General features: G+C 32.7%; 1 protein-coding gene across 1 annotated transcript; it reads left to right on the forward strand.

Annotated features, from left to right (window-relative positions):
* Positions 1-1,319: 1,319 nt before the first annotated feature.
* Positions 1,320-23,044, forward strand: LOC143046053 (uncharacterized). The gene is made up of 15 exons (XM_076219021.1): positions 1,320-1,619; positions 4,531-4,665; positions 5,460-5,651; positions 6,080-6,222; positions 7,693-7,870; positions 10,318-10,462; positions 13,240-13,404; positions 13,826-13,919; positions 14,484-14,678; positions 15,260-15,310; positions 15,967-16,224; positions 17,761-17,815; positions 18,118-18,264; positions 21,852-21,926; positions 22,612-23,044. Exons 1-15 carry the CDS (start codon positions 1,490-1,492, stop codon positions 22,914-22,916), a joined length of 2,268 nt encoding a protein of 755 aa, XP_076075136.1. The 5' UTR covers positions 1,320-1,489; the 3' UTR covers positions 22,917-23,044.
* The last annotated feature ends 320 nt before the right edge of the window (positions 23,045-23,364 follow it).

Raw genomic sequence — 23,364 nt, forward strand, 5'->3', positions numbered from 1 at the left:
TTTTATTCAACTTTCCGCAAAACTAATTTGCACCCTATAATCGTTTACACGGAATTTAGATACTTTCCGACAAGTTTTGATTTTCATTTTCACATGTGCATACATTGCAAATGAAAGCTTTTTAAAATAGTGTATCTCATTTTGTTTTATATTTAATACTTTTTGATAAATTTTATTTCAAAGTCGTGTATCGTTTCTTTTGTCGACTAATATATGTCTCGTGAAGAGAGAAAGCAACAATCGATGCGCGTTAAGAACTATTACAACTCTTTGAGGGGTCCCTACGTGGGCTGTTGCAAAGCAAAATGTATGTCCCTGTCCATAAATTTTCCAGTGGCATTTCCAAATTTCACAGACCTTTATTCGGAACGGCCTCTATTACAGGACCTATTTATCATATTTGTTAATTTGTTTTCGTCTGCATGCATAACATTTTTGTTACTGGATGTTACACTTAGCATGCTGAATTGTTTTCAGAAAATGTATAATTTTCGTTTATTTGCAAAAATATGCAAATTATATTTGCCCCATCAGGTGCAAAAAGTGTCAATTTTGACGATTTTTCGTCCTTTATCTTGACACCGAAGACCCAGGGATGCTGGTAAAGGTATCCAGCTGTAACCTGCATGTAGAGTGGACCCCAGTTAACAAATTGACCCCAACGGTTGTTAGGTGGGAGTGAATCTGATCTTGGTTCAGCAGTCTACAGAAGGTCATTTGGACAAAAAATACGGAATTTCACGATTTTTTTCGATTTTTGACTTCAAATGGAATCGAAACCGGAAGTAGTCGTTTCCTATGCATATTTCAATAATAATTACGATCAGTAGTAATATGCCTGTGGGTTTGCACTATTTTTTGCAAGTTTTAGGACTTTACACTTCTTGTGTATGACACAGTAGGGAAGCCCACCCCTCCAGAAATCCGAGTTTCATCCGATTTCAATTTTCTAAGTCCGTATTTGTGCTCAAAATGCAATTTATACATGAGAAACATGACTATAGCTAGCCTCAGGTTGATGGAACATGCATAACTTTCGAAATAAGTATCATAAAGCTGACACCTAAAAGTATGGAACGCCATTGAAGCCAAATAACGGTGGTCTTGGTACGCCCGTCATATGACGTGTACCGCATGGTAAGGGTTAAACAAACTTTAATCAATCAAATATCAAAATAGCTTGCGGAGTCGGGGCAAAAAAAAATTTTTTTAATCCAGTTCTTCTTTTTTTAAAGTTTTTATATTTATGTTATCGTATAGTTTGTATTGTTAAAGTTTATGTTAATCTATATTATTATTTTTTTTTTGTACAAAAGCAACTTACGAAGTGGACTATTCTTCCGTTCCTCTGTCTACTGAAACAGATTCGGATGACGATGTTCTGTATGCAAGTAATTCAAACAATGGGAACGTCAGTATCAAACGTGTGTCATACAATCAACACAAGAACCAGTGCTGCAGCAGGCGAACTCGAATTATATTACCTTATATGGTCATTGTGGTCATTGTCATAGTGGTCGGAGTTCTCGGGACACAGGAGTTTAACAAAACAACATCAGCCGCTTCAGGACAATCAGTCAAAGAAAAACATTCTTGGAAAAGGAATTTGAATGTCACAAGTAAGTTACACACGATGATATAAGATTTAATCAATAAATAAAGGCAACAGTAGTATACCATGTTCAAAAGTCAAAAATCGATTGAGAGAGAACAAATCCGGGTTACAAACTATTTAAATAAAACCGAGAGAAACACATCAACTATAAGAGGAAAACAACGAAATAACACAACCACTGAAGTGCAACAAAAACAAATGACAATGCAACATACATAGAAACGGACTATTAAATAACAACTGCCATATTCCTGACTTGGTACAGGACATTTTAAGTAGAAAATAATGTGGGTTGAACCTGGTTTTTGTGGCTAGCCAAACCTCGCACTTTATGCCAATGTTAAATATACCGCTAAAATTACATTACATGACAGGAATACAGTTCAAATAAATACAAGAACACCCAGGACGGAGAAATGCATAAATAAATAATAGTTATTTTGTTTAAGGTTTTGTACTTTATGCTAGTATGTTAATGTTTGGTTCACTTATATAATGGAAGATGCTGATGTAGCCTTTATACTGTATGTGATGTTAATATTTGTTTCCCTTGTTTAGTGGGGGATGCTAATGCAGTCTTTGTACTGTATGTGATGTTAATATTTGTGTCCCTTGTTTAGTGGGGGATGCTTATGCAGTCTTTGTACTGTATGCTATGTTAATATTTGTTTCCCTTGTATAGTGGGGGATGCTGATGCAGCCTTTGTACTGTATGCTAGGTTAATATTTGTTTCCCTTGTATAGTGGGAGATGCTGATGCAGTCTTTGTACTACATTCTATGTTAATATTTGTTTCCCTTGTATAGTGGGAGATGCTGATGCAGCCTTTGTACTGTATGCTAGGTTAATATTTGTTTCCCTTGTATAGTGGGAGATGCTGATGCAGCCTTTGTACTGTATGCTATGTTAATGTTTGTTTCCCTTGTATAGTGGGGGATGCTGATGCAGCCTTTGTACTGTATGCTATGTTAATATTTGTTTCCGTTGTATAGTGGGAGATGCTGATGCAGTCTTTGTACTACATTCTATGTTAATATTTGTTTCCCTTGTATAGTGGGAGATGCTGATGCAGCCTTTGTACTGTATGCTATGTTAATGTTTGTTTCCCTTGTATAGTGGGGGATGCTGATGCAGCCTTTGTACTGTATGCTATGCTAATATTTGTTTCCGTTGTATAGTGGGAGATGCTGATGCAGTCCTTGTACTACATTCTATGTTAATATTTGTTTCCCTTGTATAGTGGGAGATGCTGATGCAGCCTTTGTACTACATTCTATGTTAATATTTGTTTCCCTTGTATAGTGGGAGATGCTGATGCAGCCTTTGTACTGTATGCTATGTTAATATTTGTTTCCCTTGTATAGTGGGAGATGCTGATGCAGCCTTTGTACTGTATGCTATGTTAATATTTGTTTCCCTTGTATAGTGGGAGATGCTGATGCAGCCTTTGTACTGTATGCTATGTTAATATTTGTTTCCCTTGTATAGTGGGAGATGCTGATGCAGCCTTTGTACTGTATGCTATGTTAATATTTGTGTCCCTTGTATAGTGGGAGATGCTGATGCAGTCTTTGTACTACATTCTATGTTAATATTTGTTTCCCAGTGTATAGTGGGAGATGCTGATGCAGCCTTTGTACTGTATGCTATGTTTATATTTGTTTCCCTTGTTTAGTGGGGGATGCTGATGCAGCCTTTGTACTGTATGCTATGTTAATATTTGTGTCCCTTGTTTAGTGGGGGATGCTAATGCAGTCTTTGTACTGTATGCTATGTTAATATTTGTTTCCCTTGTATAGTGGGAGATGCTGATGCAGCCTTTGTACTGTATGCTATGTTAATATTTGTGTCCCTTGTTTAGTGGGGGATGCTAATGCAGTCTTTGTACTGTATGTGATGTTAATATTTGTTTCCCTTGTTTAGTGGGAGATGCTGATGCAGCCTTTGTACTGTATGCTATGTTAATATTTGTTTCCCTTGTATAGTGGGAGATGCTGATGCAGCCTTTGTACTGTATGCTATGTTAATATTTTTTTCCCTTGTATAGTGGGAGATGCTGATGCAGCCCATGTACTGTATGCTAGGTTAATATTTGTTTCCCTTGTATAGTGGGAGATGCTGATGCAGCCTTTGTACTGTATGTGATGTTAATATTTGTTTCCCTTGTATAGTGGGAGATGCTGATGCAGCCTTTGTACTGTATGCTATGTTAATGTTTGTTTCTCTTGTATAGTGGGAGATGCTGATGCAGCCTTTGTACTGTATGCTATGTTAATATTTGTTTCCCTTGTATAGTGGGGGATGCTAATGCAGTCTTTGTACTGTATGCTATGTTAATATTTGTTTCCCTTGTATAGTGGGAGATGCTGATGCAGCCTTTGTACTGTATGCTATGTTAATATTTGTGTCCCTTGTTTAGTGGGGGATGCTAATGCAGTCTTTGTACTGTATGTGTTGTTAATATTTGTTTCCCTTGTTTAGTGGGAGATGCTGATGCAGCCTTTGTACTGTATGCTATGTTAATATTTGTTTCCCTTATATAGTGGGAGATGCTGATGCAGCCTTTGTACTGTATGCTATGTTAATATTTTTTTCCCTTAAATAGTGGGAGATGCTGATGCAGCCCATGTACTGTATGCTAGGTTAATATTTGTTTCCCTTGTATAGTGGGAGATGCTGATGCAGCCTTTATACTGTATGTGATGTTAATATTTGTTTCCCTTGTATAGTGGGAGATGTTGATGCAGCCTTTGTACTGTATGTAATGTTAATATTTGTTTCCCTTGTATAGTGGGAGATGCTGATGCAGCCTTTGTACTGTATGCTATGTTTATATTTGTGTCCCTTGTTTAGTGGGGGATATTAATGCAGTCTTTGTACTGTATGCTATGTTAATATGTGTTTCCCTTGTTTAGTGGGGGATGCTGATGCAGCCATCCGTTTAGTAGATGTAGATGGTGATGGTCTAGATGATGTTATTATAGCTACAGGTCCCGACTCAAAACTGACTCCTCCAGATAACAAATACGACATAGAGTGTACAAAAATGGGTAGGTTAAGGTGGATCCCTACAGATATAGCAAATTTTTTTTTCACCATTGATTTTTTCTTAAAATTTGCATACATGTACTATGCAATTGCCTCTATAAAAATTTGAGTTAAAAATAGTATGTCACCAGACTCGTTTCCATGGTAACGGTCACCAAAGTTGGTACATCACGTGTATGCATAAATACATACCTGATGTAGAAACTCTGGATTTTTTTCAAGCCTTTGAAAGTATTTTTAAAGGTTTGTTCTTCTTTTATTACAAAATTATTATTAAAAATGTAAATAAAACACAAATAATGGCAGTTTTATTCATATTGATTAATTTCGGTTCCAATTTCATCAATACTGCTGCACACAAAAAACACAGATTTTGTTAAAGATTTCTAGTTTTCTCAAATTTCACAAAAAAAGGTCCAATGAATAACTTTTAAGAATTAATATAAAAGGTTGGGTCTTCAATGTAAATGTGAAACGACAGAAATGAAGAACGGAAATTTTACCGTTTTAAAACAGCATTATGTTGGACTAGCTACTTGTATTTATGAACCCGTCAAAGAGTTCTTTAAAGGGTTCATTGACGTACAGAGAACGGCTCATTGACCGTACATGACTGGCCTGTGATATGTATCCCACAAAGCCAAACGGTTGCCCCACTTTTGCAAGAAGAAAATATTACCATACCCAAGCCACTCTTACTATGACTTGAAATATTGATACAAGCATTTTTTGCAAACTATTCACACTTAGTATTGAATGAGCATTTCAAAATATATTTTCATTACTCTTATTGTAGGTTTACAATCACCATGTTATGGGAATATCTACGCATTACGGGGCACCGATGGCACAATGTTATGGAATGTCAAAACGACGACGACTGCTTTATTCTTAAACTGCGTTGATTTTGATGTCAATCTTGACGGGCAATTAGATTGTATTGCTAGTGGTCGCTTTGGTTTGCTCGTTGCAATCAGCTTAAACAATGGTATTATTTCATTAACTATTTGTCATTTTCATTGAACTACAATGCATTTAATGGCATGAAATATCATCAAAAAAGACAACTCGTTATACTGGCAATTCAAATTATTTATTCTCTGTAAGTGGTTGCCCAAAACCATGTCACTCCGTTAAAAACAGCTATACTGATATATAGAAATAATACATTAATCCATTGTGTAACCAATGACATAACTGTTTTTCACTTTGCTTATAAAAAAAACATTACAGCTGCCATAGAAAGTTAAGTTCCTCGTGCTTACTGAAATTCCGTTTTTCCAAGTGGGAAATGGATTTGTTCCTCCTTTTCTGATGGTTTGAGGGTTGATTTGTAAACAGACTTGTAAAATTTAATTCCTTAACGCCATGCCTTTGGAACTTCATTTTTCACTGATTTATAACCATCTGATTCAGGGTCAGTAATTTGGGCAGCCGACAGGAAGATCATTAACACACAATGGAATGTTTACCATGTGGCAAAGATACAAGACATTGACGATGATGGCGTACCGGAAATGGTCGTTGCAAATGGTGGGGATACTACCTTGAGACCTCAGGTATACCATAAGATTTCCCTGCATCTAAGTAGCAGTATGTGTAGATAGATATAAATTCTATAATTTGAACTTGAATCAGGTAATTGATGTTTCCAGTCTAAAGAATTTTCAATGTTTGTTCTCGAATGATTAAAGATTTGAATAACAGCCTCACGTCTCTTTCCATGCAGTCAGAATTGAACTTATCAGAATGACATTTATATAAAAATTTATACATATATGAACTAAAGTGATCTATTATAAATGATTATTTATCCACGATTTCGTGGCGAAATCCGATGGTTTTGCGCAGATTTGCATATTTGTTTAAACTGGCCTAAGGCATCGATTAAATCAATTGGCAATGGCCTTTATAAACATTAAAGATGTATCCTGGCATCACTAGAATTGGCATGCAATTGCGCAATTATTTATAATGTGTCTAGAAACAAAATCTTTTTGACCTTATGAAATAGAGCAAATAAAATGTTACCCTCTTTTGTGAAGGCATAATTGAAGATTAGATTTTTTTTAATGATTATAGACTCATGATTAATGGCACCGTTTTCCGTAAATCTTTCGTTACTTCGACATTCGAAGTGATATTTTTTAAACAGTTTTAGTCTACAAGTGCGCACGAGCATGACTGCGTACTTTAGTTAATAACATAATTTACTAACCCAATTTTTGACTGAGGTGTATATAAATATAGTAATCTGATCTTCGCCAATCCGGCGGTTTGACAAATACCCAAGAGGATCGTTAGTTTGGCTTAGGTCGGATGTATAAATACGTAACCATGTCTAGTCGGAAAAGGGACTTTACATTATATGCCTCGCGTATGAAATGTGCCACGCTCTTTAAAGAACCATTTCAAGAACTTTTAGAATGGTTCGTATGTTACCTTTTGCAAGAAATTATTTGAGTCTCTATCAAATACATCCTTAGTTTCCAGTGGCGTTCTTAATTCCGGTCGTTCATACCGGTCTACCTTCTTTGTAGAACATGTCTTTTATAATAATGTCGGGATGTAAGCAACTATATATCACCATTTATCATATCATACATGAATAATATCATGTCAATACTAATCATACAGAGGCATAGTCCCCAAAAGGTGCGTTAGACAAATAGTTTGTGGAGCCAAAACCAAAGGTACCGTTTAAACAAAACAAACCATATCTTTGAAAGTCCATTTGCTTAAATGAGATGCAACCATATAGCTCTTGTACAATTTATTATTTATTGGATGAAAATTTGCGCTCAAAGTAAACATTTAAAAATCCTACTAGAACCGATGATATATATTTCATAACCATTATCTGAGACTATTATAGTAAGTATAATAGTCCCAGTAATTATCAAATCTACTTTTTATTCTCCGATTTGTGGAACTACTTTTGCTTTTAAATATTCATTCCTAATATATATTTGTTAATTACAATTCTGACGATTAATGACTCGTGTTTTTGTTGAATTTCTTTATTTAAGGACCATTCCAGAACCTCTGGTCGACTTGTTATGTTGTCTGGTAAGACTGGGAAGATGGTAGGTCACCGTTATCTAAACATCCCTGACAATAAGGAAACTTATATGTCACCAATAGTATACAGAACTACAGACGGTTCTCGGTACATCTTGTTTGGTAGTGGTGGAGAAACAATATCGGGTAAAAACTTATAGGAATGATAATAAGTCAATAGATTATTTTCTATTTGCTATTTTCATATTGCCGACTTAAGACTTCTGTAGTATATATATCATTTTCGTTGCAATTTTGGGGGAAAATCAACCTTTTTCGATGATTTTGTCGTTTATAGAAATGATAAAAATCAATTTTTTACCTAAATTGCATCGATTTTGAGCTTGATTTTATCCCCTTTTTAGTTGCTCTTACTTGGTCGAGTGAAAAATGTCATAAAGCAGATTAGGTTACTGGTAATTTGTCTAAATATCAAAAGTCGGCAATATGAAAAGGTATAGTCTATCACCTATTTGATTCTGTTTTTACACGCTTTTAAAACATGTTGTTTCCATTTGACAATTGTTGACTGGTGCTTAACTAGTCATATAACACATGACTTCGCATTCTTATTCAATTTTTAACGTTTTTATACTGCTGTTTTCATAAAAAAATTTAATGCGCTCGGGTGGCACATTGATAGTAGAAAAAATATATCAGAACAGTAAATAGAAATAGTAAATAATGCCCCCGAGGTCATCTGTTATAGGACTAGTTCTTTACCGGACATACATTGACTGCTGTTTATGCAATGATAGATCGGCGTTATGAAAATTACTACTGAAATGAATATGTAAGCTGTAAAATGATTACAACTGCGTTATTAAAATCATGATTAAAACAAAAGTGACTTTTAAAATTTATTACAAATGTACTAGTATGTTATATATAATCTGAATAAAAGGAGGTATTATGTATACGGCAAAACAGTGGTGAATTTAAAAGGGGGTATTGGTCGTAAGCACCCCATCCTTCATTTTTGGGGGAAATAAATAGAAGAGTTTGAAAAGGATCGGCATTCCGCTTGGCAGTATATATCCCTTATGTCAATAGGACAGAAACCCAACAACGAAAATTGCCATATGACAGCAGGTGGACTTACTACATAGTCTTCTATATTAAATAAAAAGACAGATTGTTAACCTTTTTTTATTATAGTTTTTGTTGCGTCAGGTCAAAAATTCAAAACCTACTAGAGAAAATAAAATAGTAACTGCAATAATCTAAACGCATGCAGTTTGACTCCAAAACCTGTTAAAAATATAATATGTACACATGCAGCTTTGTTTGTCACAAATAAGTACTTAACAAAAACTTTTACATAGGTCTAATGACAAAAAACTTTGAAATACCAAAAAAATATGGCAGTCTACCACATGTAGAGCCGTTCTAGAGCGTCAGAAATGTGTTACGAAGAATAACCCCAACTTCCCAATTTTTTTAGAAACTTTAGAAGTCGAATGTTAACTTTTTATACCCAGGGCCTAAACGAGAGGCCAATTTAAACAGATCTCAACCGTGCGACGAGGCAGCGGGAGTTCCATATAATGCGGAATGTGTTCTAAAGAGGGACACCAAACCAAACAGATCCGCCGAAATAAACAGCGATCAATGTTCAGATGTGTCACCAGGACACACGCTCCAGAAATAATGTGTACATAAACCTTTTTAAATACACCAATTTTATTTAAGTTCAAATGTGAGGTATTGATAAATAGATATTTTTGCAAAATTCTTGTCAAAAAATATTCTGTGTTTAATTTGAATGAAAAATTAAACTGATTATTTATATGATATATACTAAAATATAAACAAATGTAAGAATCAACGAATAATATTGATTTAATCGATAAATATATAAAACTTGCAGAGTTACTTCCCTGTTCAACAGTAGTATTCAGTGTTTACGCTTGCTACACAAACAGCTTAATTTTCCACAAGAAAAAGTTTCATATTTTTTCTTATTCAAAACGAGCAGTACATTCGACAATATTATACTTTTTTTACGTATCGGTTGAACACATATATAATTATATTGCATTATATCTTGTGTAGGTCGATTGAACTTAGTCTATTTTTAGTTGGGATTTTCCCATTAAACGGGAGATAATCCAATTTGGACTTAGTTTAAATCTCAGTTTTTTTTTATAGCGAATTCTTTTGAATATTCACACGAATTTATTGATCAATTTGACACTGTTTGATTAATTATGTTGGATTATTTTCAAATATATATAGTCCATGTCGGCTGGCTCTATTCTCTTAACAAAATTTATCGCACCGCGGGTAAATTATCACGTTGTGTTTTTCTATGATTATGGATTCAAATTTAAATTGGTGTTATCATATGTCACGTTATATGTCTATGTTATTTCAACGGAAAACAGGCAATACTTTATAATTCTATTCTATATTCTAATAAACCATACAACCATACACGAAAGCTAGTTTAGAAATTCACGGTTATCATTTGAAAAATATGCAAGTTTGTGTAAAAAGTTAAAGAAGAAAAAACAAAACAAAAACAGAAACAGAAACAGAAACAGAAAAACTGTCTACTTCTCTATGAAGTTATTGACAATATATTTCGACAGGTAACTTGATGATGATTTCGTTACCAGATTTCTATACTTACATTACCAATGGTTCAAACCCTGTTGAATTTGAAGGGAATTACAACCAATGGATACAATATAAAGGCATGAAAAATGAAGACACCGGCATTTTTACTCTGCATCGGTAATATATGATATACACCGTAGTAAAATGTTTTGATAATGGTATCGGATTATTACATGACAGCAAACTTTTTTCTCTCCAGATGTTTTATCAGCTCTAGTTAATTGTATCATCCACAGAGCTGAAAGCTCGAGGACTGATAGAATGAAATTCAAAACAGTGTGGCTGTGGCCATTGATTGACACATTAAATTCATCCATTGACTGGGACAATTTAGGTGAACGTTTGTATGTAACGACCACTGTTCACTATGTACTTTTTAAAGACACTTAAACTATGGGGTCACCAAAGGTTCTCAACACTTTAATAAAGTAATTCGAAAAAATAATCAGAAATAACACGATGTTTTGATTTATATCAATTATATAAATCAAAACATAATTAAGAAACCTTTGGTGACCCCACAGTTTAAATGTCTATCGTAGGTACGTCGTGAACAGTGGTCGTTACAGACAAACGTTCACGTAAATTGTCCCAGTCAATGGATGAATTTAATGTGTCAATCAATGGCCACAGCCACACTGTTTTGAATTTCATTCTATAACATCTGATTTGAAAAATGAATTTAAATAATCTAATTATCACACTGCCTATTGTAAAAATATCATTGCAGAAAAAAGTTTACTTAAAAATGTTCCAATAAGAATAACGCAATTTATTCTACAAGGCAACAATAGAGACAGTTGAACATATGTAATAATATTGAAGAAAATGTTATCCGTCGATACTCAACCGTACTTATTTTTTCCAGAAATTTAACACTGACGCTTTTGTACGGCCTTAAGTGCCAAAGATAAAATAAAAAAAAAAAGTGAGCTCGACTTTAAATCTTGTGTGCACAACTTTAAAACTTGAGCACACAACTAATTTAAATTAAAACATTAAATGCCAAAAAAAACTTTATTACTGTCATAAATTGAACTATGTACACATTTTCATAGACCATATACGAAAAATGTTAAACTTTGAAAATAATGCAAACATTATAATGTTTGTTTGGCATTTTTCATAATATGTTTTTTCACGTGTAATTCAAATTAAAAAGGAAGAGTGTGTGAACGCAATTAGCGAATTCGATTCGCATTCGATTCGAATTCAATTCGAATTAAATGTACGTGTGAACTAGTCATTAATTCAATTATGAACCCTTGCGGGTTTTAAATTTCGTACAATGATTTTTGTTATGACAATGAAATAATAATAAAATAAAATACTTTGTTGCTTGATCTACTGAAAACATAAAGTTGGCGTATATTTCCAGATTTAGTCGAAATTGCTTCAAGCGTTACCAACAAGCATGCGATAGTTTTATATTTTTATCATATCAGCCCTTTTTATTTCGGGATCTGTGTAATTTACATAAAGGAGTAGGTTCACTAAGACCCCTTTTTGGCCCCAAAATTAGCAGTTTTAGAAAATTGTGAAAATGTAATCTTTAACCTATATTTTGGAAAGTAAAATGCTTCTGCTACATAAATATGAGCTGTTTTTGACGATACAATGCACAAATATCGCGTTCTAGCATCATTAAGTCATGCTAAATTACTGAAATCTTCAAAATTTCAGCATTTTGGTCATTTTTTAGACGGTTTCCGTCTAAAATGAAAGTGGCCGCATTCGTGTTCATTCATAATATTGAAATGTATGTTGTATTTGATGATAATACAAAACATATATAAAGGTTGAGGATGAACACGGATGCGGCCACGTTTATTTTTGACAAAAACCATCTGAAAAGTGACGTTTTTTTGGCATATTTGATAGATTTTTCATATTTAAGCTTGAATCAGAGCGTTTTTAATGACTAAATCAATTAAAATCTTTCACATAAACTAATAGAATCAATTGAAATAGACACTTAAGTGTTTAAAAAGTGTCCAAAAACTTTCGTTAGATGAACCTGAAATTTGAGGCCAAAAACGGCCCTTACCGGACCTACTCCTTTAACCCTTTTGTCTTCCTTTAAAGAAGTAATTTATGGTATGAATGCCAATGAGACAACTCTCCACAAGAGACCAAATGACACAGAAATTAACAACTATATGTCACCGTATGGACTTCAACAATTAGCAAAGCCCATACCGCATAGTCAGCTAAAAAGGCCCCGAAATGACAAACGTAAAACAATTCGAACGAGAAAACTAACGGCCTAATTTATGTACAAAAAATAAACCAAAAACAAGTTTGTAACACATTAATTATCGACAACCACTGAATTACAGGCTCTATACTTGGGACAGGCACATACATAAAGAATGTTTAACATGCTAGTGGGATTCCAACCCTCCCCTAACCTGGGACAGTGGTGTAACAGTACAACATAAGAACGAACTTTAAAATTAAGTTGAAACAGTTAATATATCCTACCGAAAAAAAAACTCCCTCCAAGCCAGACTGCATGTCCTGCAACTTTTGGCTGTAACGCCACAAAGAAATATAAAACACATCTTTTAAATAGTTCAATTAAATAATATTTGCTACGCAATTAGAATAACTAAACATACAGAGGCTGTTGGCTGCTCTATGGTCGGGTTGTTGTCTCTTTGACACATTCCCTATTTCCATTCTAAATTTAAGATGTATATAATATTTTGATTCTTTTAAAATTGCTTGGGCTTTATTATACACTAAATGTGTGTATAGATATCATTTTTGCTGTAAGCATTGTAATATACTGATACATATTTTTCAAACTCTTCAGAGTTATCAAAGCAGGAAATATTTGTTACAAATCAGTTGTTTTTTTTGGGGTGTTTTATCATAAATATTTATTTCAGCGGGAATACTAAAGGAGTTATTGTTCCACCTGTAGTGGCAGATGTTAATAATGATGGTTTCCCCGATATCCTGATGACATCCTTCCAAGGTCAAATGATGTTATACAGTGGCAAAGACTTGTCGGTTCTGTGGCGCAGAGAGTTTCCAAACATGGAAACATACACGTAATTCATTTATATATTTTAGACTTTTCCTGTAAGCTAAATAAGGGTCTGGACAGTTTCTGTAGAATAGAGAATGATAGACTAAAACTACAGAAAAATTGACAAATAAAAAATAGAGAAAATAGATCAAGAAGACAGGAATAAGAATTAACGCAGTGCTGAAATAAGAATAGATAATAAGGGACAAAAAAAACCAAGAAAAGAGAAAAATCATCGCTTATATCATGGTATCAATCTAGTACTTGAAACATAGTCCAAATAATTATGACGTCTTGTAGGTCTATTTCATTCCTTCGAAGGCGTCATAGTAAAAAAGAGACATATAGCATTACAAGACGTCCTAACTATTTGGACTAACTGAAACAGTATTCTTCAAACAAAGACTATTTTAACTTGTTAACAGTGATTTCCTTTAATATAGATCCCCAGCACCAGGTTATTTTAACAACGATGATATTCAGGATTTTATGATCCATTGGAGTATTGGAGAATGGCCACAATATAGCGTAACTAAGGTACAAACTTATACCAAGTCTTTAAAAGTACTAATTCAAGTGTATGTAAAAAAACTAATTTAAGAATTTTTAAAAAGCACCAACATTTAATTGTTTCAACACTGAAACGAAAACAGTTAGGATGAACTTTATTTCAATCTAAATCCACAACTATGCAACAAATAATCTCACAATTCTATTGAATGAATACGCATGTGTTATCTATTTATTTAAAAAAAAAATAATTTTAAAATGAATTTCCATGGCATGTCTATGATGTGTAATATGAAAGGGGAATTATTTCCCAAACCCCATTTTTATAGCAAAGAGAATGGAAACGAGAAATATACCGAAAATACAACAACCCCAAAGCTCAAGGCAACCAATGGGTCTTCGTCGCAGCAAAAAAATCACGCACCCGGAGGCGGGACTTCATATGGCCCCTCAAAATGATGAACTAGTATACTAGTTCAACGAAAAGGACGTCACACTAAACTCCGAAACATACAATATGATGTTATGATTTACTTTGTTAAACAATATAATACATTCAGTATTGTAAACTAATGGTTTATTATCTAACAGATATACATATTGAATGGTAAAGATGGTTCAACATTATGGACACTAAATGGAAACCAGTTTGTGATGTCGTCAGACCTCAGTATGAGAACGTCAGAACCTCACAGAGACTTGTTTCTTTTTAATACACTAGGTAGAGGTAGTCCAATCAGACTAGATAAGCATCAGAACATACAGGGTATTGAAAGGCTTAATAAAGTAAGTGGATTTTACTTACATGGTGTATAGCATAGCTTTCTTAAATTCCTTATTGATTCCAGTACAATTATAAATTAATAAGAAACTAAGGTTCAAACCAACTGAGACATGACCTTAGATGGATTTGCCTTCTTTTTTTTTTTTACATCATTGGCTTTCAAATTTTTGGCTTTGAGTGTTCCTAATTTAAATTAATCCAGAAAAGCGCTTCGGATGAACCAAATTTATGATGAGTTTTTTGTATTTTGTACATATAACGACTATACACATAGGCTTGTTTATCATTAGTTGTATTTTACCTTATTGATTAAATCATTTTAGGTTTCAATGAAGTCAATTAAGCGGATTCCAACACAAGATAACAAAGTTTTCAAATGAAATCATTTCAGTTTATTTCTTATATTTTATATGTTTGTGTAGTATTGTTCAAATGAACCATATAGACTAGTGTTGATAGCATGTTATCTGACAATCTGTTTAAAATATAGACCCGATTTCCTTTTTGTATTCGGAGGGTTCACATAATCAACTCCTGATATATTGTTTACACTTGATTATCAATTATTTAAATTTATTTACAGAAACCACCATCATATTTCACAGACGCAAACAACTTTATGGAACAATGCGTGGTATGTGAAAAGTAAAATCACAAAAATACTGAACTGCGAGGAAAATTCAAAACAGAAAGTCCCTAATCAAATGGCAAAATCAAAAGCTCGAACATATCAAAACGAGTATGAATTTAATCTGCAGCATTTAGTTCTTCTTTGGTTGGTCTTATGTTTTTCATATAAATAAATTGATATGTAGCATATTCGTAAATAAAGAAAGACACCAGTTTTTTTAGCGATGTTCAAATCTCATAATTCACATTTATCAATCAATGACAAAGCAACCAAATGATATCTATTAGACAACATACTACGTGTGTATTGACATCAACAAGAGAAATGTGTCAATAGATTTCAAATATGTTCAGTTCTAAATCGTTCAGAGTCTATAAGTTGTGGATGAATTAAAGACAGAAACAATCATAGATTTGTCGTCAATTCTCTAATTAATTATAGAAGAAAAAAATAAGAATTTGATATTAACTATAGATTTTTTTATGCCTATTAAATTTCTTCTTTCAACCGCATTTTGATTGTTTAAAAAAATGTATTTTTCAGAGTTTTATAAATATATGGTTTGCACAAGTATTTCATAATCATAGTTCATATAAATTTCTATATATTTTTCTTTTAAAACACACAAAATCAGCATCAAATTGCGACGATTATTTCAGATTGCAGCACACGGAGGCCATTTAAGTACCGCGACTTTGCATAAGACAGATCTTCCGAATGATAATGATGAGAAACATCCTTACGACTCAAACCAACAAAATCAAAGACAACAGGGAACAAATAAAAGCAATCGAGATTTTCAGGCAATGCACACTGATGGAAATAATAAAGCTCATTCGGATTTTATGCAACAGCACAATAACACAATGATGAACAAACCTCAAAATTTCCATGGAGACACGAAACAAACTAGAAAGGTACACATTTTTAAATGAAAATTTTTTTTAGAAATCGGTATTCCATATAAGTGAATGAATGAATGAATGAATGAATACTTTATTTGCAAGAAGCATATACATGCTATGGCAAACGAAAACATATACAATATATGACAAACAAAAGACAGCAGAGAACAGTAGTTACAGAGTATACAATAATATTATGACAATATATGTGATCTAATTTTCCAAGCTGCATTTAAATAGTTACATAGTTTTACTGTCAGAGATATGAGCTTGTAATAAATTATCTAACTTTTTCTATATCTATAATACTAAAATTACGAGGACCAATTTGTCAGCCGTCATCACGTAAAAACGACGAATCAAAGAATTCAACTTTATATACAAGTAATATAGTACAAAGGTGTAGATTAAAAATTACACCGCTCCAGGCCCTTTTGTTTTCCACGTAATTAATATTGCCAATAATTAGGAAGTTCCGGGTCGAGTCCGATACCGATACCAATAGTATAATCACCTGTTACCTATTACCTTATCTGTACGTTCCGCATCTGCCAGGCGCACCACCAAACGGTGTATTCAGGATTAATATGCTATATACACGGGTCATAATCACAGGGTTGACACTACTAAATTGTCAAATTGTTACCTATTGTAGTATTTTAATCCGTAAGACTTTCTAAGATAACAATACGAATACTAAACATCTGGACTAAAAATAAGTTTCAATTTGTTAGCGGGCATGACGTAAAACAGCGAATCAAAGAATTCAACTTTATTTATAACTAATATAGGACAATGCTGTTGATTAAAAAATACTCCATTCCAGGACCTTTTGTTTTCCAAATAATTAATATTACCAATAATTGATAAGTTCCAGTTCGACGGGTTCAAACAGAAAGATTTGAAAGCAGAGAAAATTGTGTATCTTATAATCGGCATGACTTTATCAGATGACAGTACTAATACTAAGATAAGGCTTGCGCATAGTTATATACTTTAATTCAGTCACGGACCCGCGATATCACGGGTGTGTTCTAGTTTGTATTAAAATTATGTAAAAGGATTGTTTTTAGTCATTCACAAATAATGGTAATCCCAAATATTTTATAAACAAACATTAATAAAAGAGGGCCTCAAGATACCAGAGGGACATTCAAAATCATAGATGGAAAAATAAACCGATTACACCATGGCAAAAAAAGGAAAACGACAGACAAACAATAGTGCACAATAAACAATATAGCAGACCAAAGACTAAGCAACACGAACCCCACTAATAACTGGGGGTGATCTCAGGTGCTCCGGAAGGTAAACAGATCCTGTTCCACATGTGGAACCCGTCGTGTTGCTCATGTTATCAAAACCCGCAAAAAGGTAGGTCACTATCAATAAAAGGGAAGAAATGTCTGCATATATCTCTGATTTATCGACATCTTTAACATATGTCTTTGAATCAATATTGATTATGATAAATGATGATATTGCTTTGCTAGTTCATTAAATATCCCTCATGTTTAACCTATATCCATTACTTCTTTTCATTTTCAGATAAAAAGAACAATGCCACTGTCAACGTCGCAAAACATTTCATGTGAATATAACGGTAATTAACTTATAATAATTAAAGTTGCATATAGTGTAGCTTTTTTTTCAAATTTACTATGAATCTTTATTATCTTATGATATAGTTATTATTACAAGTTAAAGTCAAATTATTATGTTTACAACGATATCCCAAGCATACGGAAGAACATTTATTATACATTTCGTGATAACGATTAAAATTCGTGATTTCGAATTTAAATTATATTTTTGGGAGGTTCTAAACGGGCCTCCGTAACATGCTTTACCAGAGAATTCCTCCTTATAATTCCTGTTAATCTTATTGAATATGTTGTTTTGTAGATGAAATTATGCAAGCAATGTATGATAATCGACATTTCATGTGTACGGACGAAGCTGAATTGCGAGCGGAGGTGTTTATACTTGATAGAACAACATTTAATAACCCAGTTCGACTTTTAAACCATGGACTGGAAGCCTTTATGTATAGTAAGTGAGATATTGTTATGAGTTCTTACCATTATTTTTGATTTATTTGAATGAATTATTCATATTCTGTTCTGAGGAAAATTATGGTTTCAACATACCCGAAGATAGTTGAAAAGTGTCAAGTGTCAAAGTCTTTCAATTAGAAGAAAACTATCACTGTTAGAAAGGTGTTAGAAGATACGACGGATCATTGATAAATTATGAGTCCAATAAACAGTTCAAGGTGATGGCGAAAATTAAGACGAAAGGCCACATAATCGTAACAAAACTGTTAAACATCACTTAGAACACTTAAAATTAAGCTACACAAAACATACCCAACATTGGTAATGAACAAAGGTGTCTATGAAGGATAAACAGTTCTTGCTCCATTTTCGGCACCCATCGTGTTGCTCAAGCAAGTACACAAACCGTTTTCGATACTGTCACAATCGAGAACAAGAGGATGGACTTTTCGTTAATACAAGTAAACATACTAGTATCCGTAGACATTGTATGACCATTACATCTATGGTATGACACAGATATTTTATCACGGTCAACTAAACTATGATGGCGTACGTTGAAATTTCGGAGAGCTGACTGTGTTATTACCCTTGGTGTGATATCTTTCTTACAAGCTATGTTTGACATCTATGGTATGACACAGATATTTTATCACGGTCAACTAAACTATGATGGCGTACGTTGAAATTTCGGAGAGCTGACTGTATTATTACCCTTGGTGTGATATCTTTCTTGCAAGCTATGCTCACGTCCTAGCCACAATTAGATGTACATTTTGTGTTTCACATGAAGTCAAAAATAAATATCACATCAGGAAAAAACTCTTTTGATATTTTGGTACAGAAATGGTTTAAATTATGAAAAATTGCCATCGTTAGGCTAACACTGGAAGCATTTATATCATTACATGCAGTTTTTGGAAGAAATATTTAATATTTTTATTAAATAAATGGTGTTTAAAAACTGTATAATTTTCTTTAATGGTTGCCTTCAAGAAATGGTCACCAGTGTCAGATTTTTGGTCAATGACAAAGACAACAAAATATGTTTAGAATTATTGAATACCAAATATTTTAATTGAAAAAAAAATGACAAGAACATGTTTAACTCACAGTTATTTCAAACAACAATAGCTTTCTTTGATCATTAATCTTATCTGATCAAACTATACCTAAACTAATCTATAAAAAAACAAAACTTAAAAAAAAACTTTCTTTTGGTGTATAGAACATTAAAATAACTTGATGCATATTCTTACAATAAACAATCAAACTTAGCAATACAATCTATATGTTTTGTCTACGGACAAGACATTGTATTCATAACTAATGAAATGCATTATTGAAACCTAATTTTGACATAGTTTAAAGTGTTCTCTTGAAAGAAAAAAAAACATACATTTTATCAGGTTTATCTATCAAATGATGCTTAACTTTGAGGAAAATGGAAACAAATACATTGTGATAATGTCTACGGACAAGACACTTTTATTGATATTCAATTAAATGCTTTCAAAGATGATTGTTAAAGTTAAGATTAAAAGTTACCTATTAAATTTTAAGCTGTGTTTTTTTTTAATTTTGGAAAATATAAAAATGTACCCATAATTCTTTACATATCTCAATAATTTATTGATTAAGTCAAAATGAAGACACATTCTTTTAACTGAAATCCATATATCTGACTGTTTAAAACAATCAAACTATTATTAAAACTCAATTTTGACATAGTTGAATGTGTTCTCTTGAAAAAATAACATACATTTTATCTATCAAATTAGGCTGAACTCAAGGAGATTGGATACAAATATATTGTGGTAATGTCTACGGACAAGACAATTTCAGTTAAAAAAAAATCTGTTAAAATCAATTGTGACTATCTTTATGTTGAAAATACTGAGTTTTAATTTGAATAGATAACTTTCATCACCTTTAAATAAGATTTAAGTTCCAAAACAGACAAATAGTTGAATTTAATACTTGTTATGTACAAGTGTCTTGTCTGTAGACACTCCCTCATCTACTGGTAATACTGAAATGCAAATGATAAAGTCAGAGAGAGAGAAATACTTTTTCTTCATTTGATTAAGTTAATCTTTTAAGGTTTGCAGCAACTGGAATAAAGATATTGAAGTAAAATCAGATATGCTTTTTATGACTGATAATCTGCCACTTTTTAAAATCCACTCCTGTAAAGTAATTTTACAAAAAATTAGAACACTTAAATAACCATTTATTAATTAAAAATAAGATATTTTTAAGTTTAAACAACACATAGGACTAATTTAGACCCATAAAGCCAAGCAATATTGACAAAAAGCCATGTCTACGGACAAGACATGTGTCTACGGACAAGACATTCTGACGTATTTTTCAAATTCTTCCTCAACAGGCTATTATTTGAACTTGGAATTATTTTCAAGTATGGAATTTGCATTATTTATTGTGTTAGAAATTTTTAATGAATTCCATGTTTATTCTGTATCATAATGTTCTATGCCGCGCACAATACATTCTTTACAAAGAAGATAGCACATTTTCAATAGAATGTATTGTACCGGCAACCGCGCACAACACTATCTATACAAAATAAACTGTGTGGAAAGTGTTATGCTCCGCTCAAAACATAATAATACAGAATAAACATGGAATTTATCAAAAATTTCCAACACAAGAAATTGTGCAAATTCCATAATTAAAAGTAATTCCAAGTTCAAATAATAGCCTGTTCCTCTATTAATAGATGGTAGAAAAAAAATGTTAGTAGTGTTTTCATATCTACAAAATACAGCAGCCGGTTGTACGAAAGTGTCATTAGCTTAATGAGTCATTAAGGCTTAATGATGCATTAACTTCTTAATGTGACATTAGTTAATGAGTCCATTAAAATGTGTTGCACGAAGCACAATTTTGTTGCTCATTAACTAATGAACATTTAATGAAGGGTGCGTCATTAAACTATCATTAAATATTGGTTTTTCCCTAAATATTTCCCACAATTCCCCAAGTTGTAAACATCCGTCGTCTGCAAAGTTATCACCAACACCTATGTAGACGCCGTTAGTGCATCTAAAACAAATAAAAACAGCCTAATTTTAAATGAAACAACATAACGTGAATTTTTGCCCATTTTCAGCGTGTATTTTAGTGTGTTTTTTTCTTTCAAAACGGTAACACCTATACATGATATTTGATATTCATTGTGAAACCCTACATTCTCTTCTTCAGTTCAAAGATGTATTACTTATGTTAAGTTTATCTTCTTGTCTTTACAAGCCTATAGCATAGACCCAATATGAAATGTACATCTGATCTTGGCTAGGCCGAACAACCCTCTATCAAAGAAATCATGATAGGAAACGAAAGCACTCGATTATCGATCAACTGAGAGTTAACTTGTGCCATATGCAGGCACTGCTTGAATGATTTTTTTTAAAATGTACAACCTGAGTTTACATAATACAAGTATACATGTTTTCCAATCACTACTAAAAAGTAGGATATGATGTCAATGTTTTTTAGATTACGTTTTTCGTTTATGTTCAAAAATATTTACTGAGAAAATGTAATGTAATGTTTAAGGTGTGCCAAATGAAGACGCGTCATTACCGTCGAAAGATATTTGTACAATGTTAGTGTCCACAGTTCTCGCTACAGGTATGCTTTAAATAAGAATCAGTTGATTTTACATTAAAAAAAACTAGTTTTCTGTCACTCTTAGAATCATTTTCATAACAGGCTCGACAACCGCAATAATTATGTTGGTAAAAATACTGAATCGTTTACCTTTAACTTTTTTGTCATCGGCTATCGATTACAATGATTTTACGCTCACTCAGTCTGTCAAAGGCCTTCCAATGGGGATTAAAATAGAATAAAAGAGTAAAGTACATGCAGGTGCACTAGAAGAAAAACAGAAAGTTTAAGTATTCAACATTTAAATCAATTTTTTATCATTTAAATCAGTGAATTCGAATACATTATGTAAATGCATGTTACAAACAATATTAAAAATACTAATGGCGTGAGAAGTGTCATATTTAACAAAAAAAAACTTTACAATAAGCAATTACATAAATTACAAACACTTTTATCATGAAACTAAAATCTGACGATATTCGTTAAGTATGAGAATGGCAGACTTTTATTCGTTAACTTGAGTTTTCCTTAATGAATAATGACAAATATATACAAATATATATATACTTCATGTATCATCCTGCTGACTTCCAGTTTGTTTTAAAATTCAGTCTACGAGGAACATATAATTTCATTTGCAATTCAAAAAGGACGGTTTTTCTACTTTCTTATTCCTTTAAATTAAAGTATTTGCATATTTCAGCATCCATTGGTGATGTTGATGGTGATGGTGTCTTAGATTTTATCGCAAGGATTGACAAGTCTGGAGACACATTTAATCGAAAAAAACGCATGTTTTCAACAATTAGTTCTAGCACTGTAGTAAAAATCAGTTTGCATCATTACTTAAAGCAAAGCAAAACAAGAGTTAATGTTGATGCTGCGCATACATTTAAGGATCAGTATTTAGAGAAAAACTTAATAGACGTAGATCTATTGCCATCAGGTCAGCAGATATGGACAAGCTATATGGGAAAAATGGGAAATGGATATTATGACATGAAGTAAGGGGGGGGGGGGGGAATACACTGTTCTAGTTTGGTTTATGCGTTGTTATAAATTGTTGGTGAAAAATTGATTTTGCACTTTATCATGTAATTAGTAAAGGCATAAATAAAAGATGAAAAATGCTCTCATACTAGATAACATTTTTGATAGAAGTATGAAACATTGTGAACTAATGTATTCAGTTGTCCCTTGTGATTGGATATGTTTATATTATAGAGAACCTGGAATTGTTAAGGTTTGTCTTGAAGTTTAATTGAGGGAATTAACTTGTGATGTCTCTATGGACTGACTCATAATAAAGTCCAAAAATTTACATAGTTACGGTAACTTTCACATATATCTTTTTTTTATCAAAATATATATGAGCAACAGCTTAACCGGTCCAAAAAAAGACATTTAACACACATACGCAGCTTTCGGGTAAAGTTGTTGCTCATATTAAAAAAAT

This window comes from Mytilus galloprovincialis, chromosome 9, assembly GCF_965363235.1.
Source record: "Mytilus galloprovincialis chromosome 9, xbMytGall1.hap1.1, whole genome shotgun sequence".
Classification (NCBI taxonomy): domain Eukaryota; kingdom Metazoa; phylum Mollusca; class Bivalvia; order Mytilida; family Mytilidae; genus Mytilus; species Mytilus galloprovincialis.